Genomic DNA, 10,976 nt, shown 5'->3' with positions numbered 1-10,976 from the left:
GGACTCTGGAGTCTGGAGATTGGAATCTTCTCATAAAACTATATTTGTTAAGAGTATAACAACAACAGCAACATATTTTCGTTAAATAATTTCATAATACTTAATTGTACGTATTAGTACTGTATTTCTCAATGATAATAATACTAATAATACTCTTAAAAAATAGTACTGTATTTGTATACAAAGTGTTGAAAGCAATTATAACTTGGGAGCTTTCTCTTTGTTTGTTGAGAAGTACGGTTGAAATTTTTAAAATTAGAATTAGAATTGAAATAAGTTCAGTTTATTTATTAAAATTTCGGCTTAATTTTAGTTTGGATTTTCATTTTTTTTTTTTTTTTGTTTCAATTCTTCATTCTCAATGCAATTTCTCCATTTAAAATTAATTCATTTTTCAAAGAATAATTATAATCTTAAATTTCACAAAAATTCTAATACTAAAGGAAACTAGAATTTATGATAATTCAAGAAAAATTATTTATAAAAATAGTAATTATCGCAAAAGCTACAATCATAATACATAATTGATATATTTAAATAATTATTATGAATAAGGTATATTACTATTTAAAAAACTTTCTTATTTGCAATTTTATAATGAAATCAATAATAAAAATGATCATCTTCATGTGATAATTTTTATTAATTTTGTTAGATGAAAGTCCACATATCACGCGGTTATTTTGTTGTGATATTATATGTTATATATTTTAGAAAATATTTAATAGTATAAAGAATTTTAAATTTGAATATGTGAAAGCATGATACTTGTTCAAATTCAAGAGAATGAACAAAATTTTTGAATAGTAACATACAAAATTACCGTATCATTTTATCCTTTACATGACCCCAACCAGGAGGAATATTAAGAATAGCTCCAATATCTAGGGGTGAGCAACGGTCGAGTCAGATTTTTCAATCCGAAATACTTGACACCCAAATAAGAGGGAATGACTTTATTGACCCGACCCCTTAAAAAGTTTCGGACCCCTCCAAATAATCCATATAAAAATGAAGTCAGGTTATTCGAGGCCATTTAATCCGATTTTCAATTAAACATTTTTGTATGTGTTGGTTACTTTCTTATATGGCTTTTGCACAATCAAAATTTTTATTTGGATCCTACACAATTAAAAAATTGTCTAAAAAATAATTGTTGCTCAAACAACCATAATAAAAATAATTATAAAAAAATAATCAAATCATAATCAACATCAAACATTGATAACGAAGAAAATCATAATACAATCAAACCATAATAATCACAATCACACAAACCTTAATTTTCCATCTTCAAATCATAACCAAACCATAGCAAATTAAAAAGTCCTAATTAAGTATTTAACATACATAATAGAAATAAAAAAACATGAAAATATAAACTAATTGATCATAATTTTAGTTGCTCAAGAAAAACAATACATACCATCTTTAAGGAAAAATTGATTTTGATTTGAGATTTTTAATTTTACAAGTAAAAGAAGAAAGAAAGGAATGTAAGTCCCATGAGGAAATAAAAAAGAAATTGATATTTCATTTTTCTTGGGTCGGATCAGGTTAAATAAGGTATTTAATTGATCCACCGGAACCAAATAAGGGATATACATCCCTCAAATTGCGTAACCTAAATCGAAAAACTCATTATAATCCTATATTTTCGGTTGGGTCGGTTCAGGTTTCTCAAGTCAAATCGGGTTTTGCCTAGTCCTACCAATATCCCTCACACAAAATAGTTCAATACTATAATTAGCTTCCCACTCTCCCTTTTCATGATCAATAAGTTCCCTTACCTTAATAGCATTATCGATAAAATTCATATCATCTTGAATCATAAAAGACTCATGCTTAGCTATTCAAGGATCCGAATTTACCAAAATCCTCTCACTATTCCTAATTTTCCAAATATACCAATTTTTCAATATGTCTCTTGTTGAAATAAGACTCTTCCAAGTAAAAATAGGATTGCTACATAAAGAAGCATTCAAAAAGTTCCCTATAGGAAAATATTTGGCTTTGAGCACATGAAAAAGAAGTGTGTTTAGGCAATTAACAAGTTCCACCCCAAATTTTCTAGCAAAGCAATATTAAAACAATCCACATCCCTAAATCTCATACGTCCATCCCTTTTGCTTTGGCATATTCTATCCATTTAGAACCAATGGATACTTCCTCTCCTTTCTTCCCCCCTCCCCCACCAGTATTTGTTTATTGTTTTTTAGAATTCCTCACAAAAAGATAGGGGCAGCATAACACACTCATAGAATATGAAGGAAGGGCTTCAACTATTGATTTCAATAAAATTTCCTTCCCGAGCTCTAGACAATAATTTGTTATTCCAATTATTAATCTTTCCTATAACTTATCTTTTAAGCAATTGAATGCCCCTTTCTTCTTTTTATCTATTAAAGAAGGAAGCCCAAGGTACTTGCCATCTCTTAAGGAATTATGGACCCCTAAAAGATTAGAAATAGAATTTTTAACATTAATAGGCACATTCAAACTAAACATAATTTTTGATTTATCAAAATTCGCTGCTTGTCTAGACGCCTCCTCATGCACTCGTAAACTCTTTTCTCTCCTACCCTCCCTATCATTGGCTTATAAGAAAAAGAAAGAGTCATTCGCAAATAGTAGATGAGACACTCGAAGACAGCGAATCCCAACCCGAACCCCATGGATCCATCCTTTTCTCTCTACTACTTCAAATAAAAAAGAAAGACCCTCTAAAGACAGGATAAATAAATGTGGAGATAAGGGATCTCCTTGACTTAACCCCCTCTTTGGAATAATAGGACTATCAAATCTCCATTATAAATTATAGAATATTTCAAGAGGAAATATACATCATCCATCCTTTTTTCTGAGAATCCCAGTCCCTCCATCATTTTTTGCAAAAACCCCAATTAACTCTGTTATAGGCTTTAGAAAATCTATTTTAAGTGCTGCTTCCACCCACTTTCTTTAGTTTTTCTTTTCATGTTATGAATAAGTTCAAAAGCAATAAGCACATTATCTTGAATATTTTGGTTCGACACAAAAACATATTGATTTAAAGCGATAAGGGAGGGAAAAACCCTCTTAAGCCTATTAGCTAAAGCCTTCAAAATAATTTTATATAGGACATTGCAAAGAGCTATAGGTTTAAAATCCTTAACTAACTCAAGGGTATTAGTTTTAAGAAAAAGGACTACAAGAGTTTCATTTAAAGACTTAGGAAAAATACCTCTTTGTAACCACTCATTGCAACTATCAACTACATCCTCCCCAACCACATGCCAAAATTTTTAAAAAACTACTGGATTTAAACCATTCGGACTTGGTGATTTATCGGGGTACATTTGAAAAACCACTTCCTTGATTTCTTAACTGGTAACTGCAACTACTAACAGCTATTATCCTCCTTGCTCATCCTATTTCTAGCAAGTCTAGTAACTCTAGATGGAATCGAATCACTAGACGAGTAAAGCTAAGTAAAATAGGATCTTATCATATCTGACATATGTCATGCGTCCTCCACCCACGTATTCGAAGCATCTCTAAACTTCTTATCTTGTTTGTGCCATGCCTACCTTTAATAAAGGAATGAAAATGCACACTGTTTTAGTCCCCATATTGGAGCCAAAAGACCTTTGCTCTTTGCATTGCTTTAACTTCCTCTAGCTCAAGCAATCTGTTCCACTATAATCGAATCATGCTGAATTCCACATTTGACATGGTATCTTGTCCCTCCTCCAACGTTCTCGCAAGAAGTGTAACACCCTAGGCAAATCCCACATCGGTTAAGTGCAAGATGCAAGTGATGTACATAAGTATGGACAAACCTTAGACTGTCAAGAGGCCTTTTGGGTGGTCTGGGCAAGGTGTAAGGAGGGTACGCGCCTACCTTGTGCCGGCACCCAGAAACAAAACCGTGCGGGCCTGTGGCCCAAAGCGGACAATATCTTGGTCAGTCTGGGCTGTTATAAGAAGTCACTTTCGCATTCTATCCTCTCAAAATCTATCCCTACCGCAAACCGCAAGGACCTTAACACAATTTCCTTTCTCCCTATAATTGATTCAGCATTATCATTCCTTCAACCTTCTCACACCGCCTATTTGAAATCGTCTTTTATAAGCTAGGCATTGTCAAAATGAAAATAGATACCGAGACCATCTCATTCCATTCGAACAAGCATGAAATAGTAATGGCTTATGGTTTGAAATTAGTGCTGTTAGAACCCGTATCTGACCCTCCGAAAATAAGTTAAACCAACCCTCATTAGCTAAACCCCTGTCCAGCCTTCCCCTTATCACCACCTCTTGGTCCAATGTTATTCCCATATAAACTGAGGACCGGTGGGGTTGATCTCAAATAGATGGGTATCCTCTATAGCTTCCCAAAGCCCTTGAAGCAGAAAATAAGGCTGTGGGAGACCTCCTTCCTTCGCATCTTGTTAAAAAATGCCTATGCACATCCATGCCTTATTGTCTCTATGGGCTAAAGCCCAAAGTAAATTCCATGACACTTCACTTATATCTCTCTCTGGGACCCTATAGAAGCCTGTAGCTCTTACCGACTCGCTACCGCACTTGAAGTGACAGTCCACAAAATTATTTGAATACCTTGTGACCTACACATCCATATCCTACTTCCAAAATAATGGTAAACCTTTGCTTCTACCAACACTATTAATCGTAAAAAAATTATTAAAGCCTAGAAGATTACCCACCTCCTTAACTCTACACTCTTGAACAAGAGTTTCAATTAAGAAGATGATATCCGACTTATGAATCAAGGTCATTCCTTGCTTACCCGAATTTTCTAAGGATTGCCATGCCCTCGGCAGTTCCACTAAGCATTTTCATTGAGCTCGGACTAACCGATATTGGTTTATGATTAGCTCCGTTAGAATCTTTCAAAGAAGAAACCGATTAAATTGCACTTTTTTATTTGCGTGGCCTTTTCTTCTTGTTCTCAGGCTGAGTAAACCTATCCTCCCCCATTCAGCCCAAGTTTTCATTCATTATACCCATCCCATGCTTGCCCACCTCCATATACCCCCTCATTCTCTTGATTTTTTTCCCCTTGCATGGCTCTAATATGTCTAACATCATGTAAAGGTTGCTGGACAAAGTAAACCAAAGCCATTCTATAAACTTAAAGTCATTTAAAGCCATCAACTTTCCCGATTCATCATACAGCCAACTACTAATCCTTAGCCCTTCTTGACGATTGGAATCTGGAGTCTGAGATTGGAATCATCTCATAAAACTATTTGTTAAAGGCGTGTCTAATAAGTATAACAACAACAACAATATAGTACTGTATTTGTTAAAATTAAAATTAATATTATCTTTTTTCTTTTCATAATACTTAATTGTACTTATTAGTATTGTATTTCTCAATAATAATAATAATAATAATACTCTTAAAAAATATAGTATTGTATTTGCATACAAGGTGAAAAAAATGATTATAACTTAGGAGCTCTCTCTTTGTTTGTTGAGCTATATGGTTTTGTGTTTAGTTCAATTTCTTAGAAGAACCGAAATTCAAAAAAACTTTCACTATTGAAATTTTTTGAATTAGAATTAGAATTGAAATAAGTTCAATTTATTTTTAGCCATGCATAATTTACCTTCTGTACTTTACCTAAAAAACCTTGTGGCTCCCTCTAGTTTGCGAATAGCCTATTAAAATCTTATAGTTTTCTATTTTGTATCCACTAGATACTTCACCAGAACTATCATTGTGCGTGAGTTACAATTGCCTGGAGCCAGCAAAAAGGCTCTAACATGACAATTCTAACTTCATTTTTCTTTAATAAAATAAATTGTTTAACATAAAAAAATAAAAAATATGAATTACGTAATTCAAAATGAGCCTAAGGAACCTTTCGAAAAAAAAAAAAGAGCCGAACGAAAAATTATAACCAGTTATGGCAATTCTAACTTCTTTTTTCTTTAATAAAATAGATTGTTTAACATAAAAACATAAAAAATATAAATTATGTAATTCAAAAAGAGCTTAAGGAAAAAATATAACTGGTTCAGTCTTCCTCTTCGTTGAATATCAACACCAGAAAAACAAAAATGGCACCTGAGAGAAAAATATCAACACTACCTGGCGGCTCCTCCACTGAAATATTACATCAAATATCCTTCATCCTTCTCGAGTTAAGTTATATTATCATGCTTGCAAGTCGATTTTGTAAATCCTCCTTAAGAGATTTGAATTGGAGTCGAGATTTGGAAAACTATCTATTTATCCTTTAGATAAATTTCAATCCCTTTTTTTTTTTTTCTGTTGGTGCTTATGTGTTTTGGAGACAAACTTGATGAGAAACAAATTGAAGAAATTGAGAGTAGATCATGCCGCGATTTTGAATAGTCGTTTTAATTCCAGGCTTAAAAGGATCAAGAGATTGAGATTAATAGAGCAAATGATTTGTTTTCTCTCTTTCTTTCCAACCATCACTATATATTGCTCATATCTTATTATTAGAGAAAGAGAAAAATACCAAAAAAAAAAAAAAGAAAGCAAAATAAAATTCAAAACCCACATAAAGAAAGAGATGTTCTTATACAAAGAGAGTTATTAATTGTTAAAGAATAGAAACAAAATTTTCTGGATTTTCTTCTTCAAACTAAAAAGCATAATTTTTTGTGTTTATTTAATTTTTTTAAAAAGAAGAAAAAGAAAAAGATAGAAGAATGTTTGTTTGATAAAAGAATTCTATATTTCTTATTTCTGTCATTGTATTCTTATACAAAAAACTTTTCCTAATTAGTCTAATTACAATAGTTGCAATCCCTTGATTGTAGGGATAATTAGTCTAATTATAAATAATTGCAATCCCTTGATTGTAGGGATTCTTGATGCTGAATAGAAACTTTCCTTTCCAGGTTAGTTTCCTTTTTCTGTTTTCCAATACTCCCCCTCAAGTTGAGTCATCGGATCACAGATACCCAACTTGGATAGAGCTTTATTGAATACTCGTGCTGGAACAGCTTTGGTCAAGATATCTGCAAGTTGTTCTTCTGATCTTACATATGGAAGACTTATGATCCCATTTTCGAGTTTTTCCTTAATGAAGTGTCTATCTATTTCCACATGTTTAGTGCGATCATGTTTCATTGGGTTTTCGGAGATACTAATCGCCGCCTTATTATCACACCTTAACTGACATGCACCCTTGACAGGAAATCCAATCTCTTCTAACAGCTTCCGTAGCCAAAGTATCTCAGCTAATCCTCTAGACACTCCCCTAAACTCAGCTTCTGCTCTCGAGAGGGCTACTACCTTCTGTTTCTTACTTTTCCAGGTCACCAAGTTCCCTCCAACAAGAGTAAAATATCCAGATGTTGATCTCCGATCTGTCGGACTTCCTGCCCAATCAGCATCTGTATAACCTTGAATATCAAGGTGCCCATGTTTCTGGAATAGTACCCCCTTTCCTATTGTTCCCTTCAGATAACGTACAATTCTTAGAGCAACATTCATGTGTTGCACTTATGGTTTATGCATGAACTGACTGATAACTCCTACTGCATATGTTATATCTGGCCTGTTATGAGATAAGTAAATGAGCTTACCAACCAATCTCTGATACTGCTCCTGATTTCCATGTTTACTACTTTCTTCTATTTTTAAACCATGATTGACTTCAAGGGGAGTTTCTGCAGGTTTACAATCTACTAAACCTGTTTCGGTTAGTAGATCTAGAATATATTTCTTTTGTGAAATAAAGATCCCTTGTTTAGATCTTAAGACCTCTATTCCAAGAAAGTATTTCAACCTCCCCAAGTCCTTCATCTCAAATTCTCTAAATAGCTGTTTCTTGAGTTCCATTATTTCTTCGTGATCACTCCCAATAATGATCATGTCGTCCACATAGATTATCAAGCATGTGACAAGATTATTTCTTCCTTTTAGAAACAAGGTATGATCAGAATTACTCTGCTTGTATCCATAACTTTTCATAACTGCAGTAAACCGCCAAACCATGCCCTTTGAGATTGCTTTAACCCATAAAGGGCTTTTCTTAGTCTACACCCTTCTCCAGTTTTAAAATCTCCTGAGAAACCAGGAGGAGCTTCCATGTAGACTTCTTCTTCAAGATCACCATGCAAAAAAGCATTCTTTACATCAAATTGATGTAACGGCCAATCATGATTAGTGGCGATAGAGAAGAGCACTCTAATTGTGTCCAATTTTGCAACTGGAGAGAATGTCTCAGAATAATCGATTCCGTAGGTTTGAGTGTATCCCTTAGCTACTAGCCTTGCTTTGTAGCGTTCAATTGAACCATTAGCTTTACGTTTAATTGTGAACACCCATTTGCAACCCACTGGTTTCTTGTCAACTAGTAAACTGCATTTATCCCATGTGCCATTTTTCATGAGTGCCTCCATCTCTATTTCCATTGCTTGTTGCCATTCCTTACTCTATTAAGCTTCTCTTACTGTTCTTGGTATTTTTTCTGAATACAGAGCACTGTTGAAAGCTTTTGCTTCTTTGGAAAGATTCCCCATAGCTAGATTTACCACTGGATATCTGGAATTTCGTGGTATATGCTCAGGCTCATACTTCTTAGGTGGTATTCCTCGATTACTCCTGGGAGGTAATATATACCTAGTTTGTGTCTCATTCCTGTCTAGCATCTCATTAGTTTCAAGATTAGGTTCTGTACTATGAGTACTTACCTCAGGAATATCAGACAGAGAAGATATAGGAGAATTTGATTTTGGAAGTAGTACCTCGTGTTCCGTGGTAGACTCAGTACCTGCTTGCTTTGTTTGGACCGGAATTGACAAGTCTGGACTGGCAGATAAGTTTGGACTGATGAGCCAATTCAGTGGGTCTTATTTTGATGTCTCCCCCTGACCACTGGATTGAGTTTGAAAGTAATATTCCGTTTCCAGAAAATTACAGTCCATAGTTGTGTACAAGTGTCGATTAACAGGGTCATAACATCTGTATCCCTTTTTGTGTGCTCCATACCCCACAAAAACACACTTAACCGCACAAGCATCAAGTTTTGTACGATTAATTTTCGGGATATGGACATAGACTGTACACCCAAAAATTCGAGGAGGAAGGGTGAGGACAGATGGAATCTGGATAAGTTGGGCTAAGGTATCTAGTGGGGTTTTGATGTTTAAAATTTTTGTGGGTAAGCGATTTATGAGGTAAGCAGCTATGGCAATGGCTTCTGGCCATAGGTTTCTTGGTACATGAGATTCTATCATTTGGGCTCGGGTCATTTCCAAAAGGATCCTATTTTTCCTCTCAGCCACCCCGTTTTGTTGTGGAGTGTAAGGACATGTTGTTTGGTGAATGAGACCATGGGTGCTAAAAAATTCCTGCATATTATGGTTAATGTATTCCCCTCCATTATCAGAACGTAGTATCTTAATTTGTTTTTGGTACTGCGTTTGAACAAGGTTATAAAACATAGCAAATTTTTCAGAAACCTCTGATTTATTTTTCAAAAAATAAACCTACGTAATTCTAGTGCAATCATCAATAAACAGAAGGAAATATAGAAAACCATTGTTACTAGGTATGGGTGCAGGACCCCAAACATCAGAATGTATAAGTGCAAAGGGCATATCAGTTCTAGTATTATTCTGGGGAAAAACTTGTCTATGGCTTTTGGCTAGGATACAAGTCTCACAAGACACATGATTATTGTTCTTAAAAAACTTAGGAAATAAAATTCTAAGGTACCCCGTAGACGGATGTCCAAGTCGTCGGTGCCATAACCAAACTTGCCGATCCATAGTCCCGTGAGCCAGCATTATGGTACCTTTTTTGTCCACCTCATCCACGTAGTAAAGACCTCCGTGTTCAATGCCACGCCCAATAATCCTCCCTGTCTAGATATCCTGCAGAACACAAAAGGTTGGGTGTATCAGTACCGAACAATTTACCTCTTTAGTAACATGACTTACTGATAAGAGTTTATGAGATAAACTAGGCACATATAAGCAATTAGAAACTCTAAGGTCTAGAGAGATTTCAATTTCTCCTGCCCCTTCAACAGATGAGTAACCCCCATTTGCAGTCCGAATACAAGTTTTCCGAGGAGTTGTCTTAGATTTAAAGTCCAATGGATCATAAGACATTGTATCTGTAGCCCCACAATCTAAAAGCCAATTTTGTTCTCTTTCAACATTTTTACTTTCTAAAGGATCATCTCTACTTCTTGTAAACAAAGCAGGCACTAAATTGCAATTTTCAACAAATTCAGGTCCTCTTTCATCAATTTCAGAAGTTCCAGGGGCACAATTATAATTTTCAGAAAAATCATGATTAAATGAGGTAAAATTAGAAGAGCAGGGATTTAAGAGAAATTTTCCCTCAAACCCTATACCTCCTTTGTTATAGTTCTGCAATTCATCCCCTCCTCCAACCGAAACGTTGGCCGCCGGAACTCCTCTCATAATCTGTTCCTCTCCGGTGCTGGTAGTGATTTCGTTGCCCACCGTGGCCACCGCAGCTCTTCCCTTGGCTCCCTTCCTTCTATTTTCTGTCCACCAATCGGGGTAACCGATTATCTTAAAGCAACCTTCTTTCGTATGCCTTGTTCCCCCACAATGGCTGCACTTGAGTTTCGATTTATCCACCTCCTCGCTCCGGGATGATGATTTAGCCACAGTCCAGGCAAGATCTGACCGGGATTTGGCTACAAGGCCTTGACTGATTTGTGAGATTTTTGGTTTTACCTGTTCATCTTTCTCTGGTCCCAGTATGCCTCGCCTCGCAGCCTCTCTTCTAATCATAGCATACGCCCTTTCAACTGATGGGAGAGGGTCTTGCTTAAGATGTCCCGCCGTTTGGTTTCAAACCGGTCATGTATTCCAGCGAGAAACTGGAAAAGTTTCGTTTCTTGTTGAATCTGATTGAAGACTTCAATATCTTCCTGGTGCTTCATCAGATTGGGCATCCGGCGGTCAATCTCTTTCCAAATCGCTTGTAAGTTTCCAAAAAA

General features: G+C 35.3%; 1 protein-coding gene across 1 annotated transcript; it reads right to left on the bottom strand.

The window, feature by feature from the left end:
- Positions 1-8,430: 8,430 nt before the first annotated feature.
- On the bottom strand, positions 8,431-10,767 carry LOC149493375 (uncharacterized). Its single transcript, XM_089715473.1, has 3 exons — positions 9,916-10,767; positions 8,913-9,411; positions 8,431-8,798 (listed from the first exon to the last, which is right to left on the bottom strand). The coding sequence occupies exons 1-3, from the start codon at positions 10,765-10,767 to the stop codon at positions 8,431-8,433; spliced, it is 1,719 nt and encodes a 572-aa protein (XP_089571599.1).
- Positions 10,768-10,976: the final 209 nt, after the last annotated feature.

The sequence above is a fragment of the Jatropha curcas genome, chromosome 10 (genome assembly GCF_041381405.1).
Source record: "Jatropha curcas cultivar XTBG-Jc1 chromosome 10, XTBG_Jcur_1.0, whole genome shotgun sequence".
Taxonomy (NCBI): domain Eukaryota; kingdom Viridiplantae; phylum Streptophyta; class Magnoliopsida; order Malpighiales; family Euphorbiaceae; genus Jatropha; species Jatropha curcas.
This window is presented reverse-complemented; position numbering and strand designations above follow the sequence as displayed.

Excerpts from the sequence above, each read along its gene's own strand:
- LOC149493375 (XM_089715473.1), bottom strand. The coding sequence starts at position 10,767 with ATGATTAGAAGAGAGGCTGCGAGGCGAGGCATACTGGGACCAGAGAAA. Across the intron at positions 9,412-9,915 it reads TAAGTCATGTTACTAAAGAG|TACCAAAAACAAATTAAGAT; the intron begins GTAAATTGTTCG and ends GTTCAAACGCAG. Across the intron at positions 8,799-8,912 it reads CTTGTACACAACTATGGACT|ACTTGTCAATTCCGGTCCAA; the intron begins GTAATTTTCTGG and ends CTGCCAGTCCAG.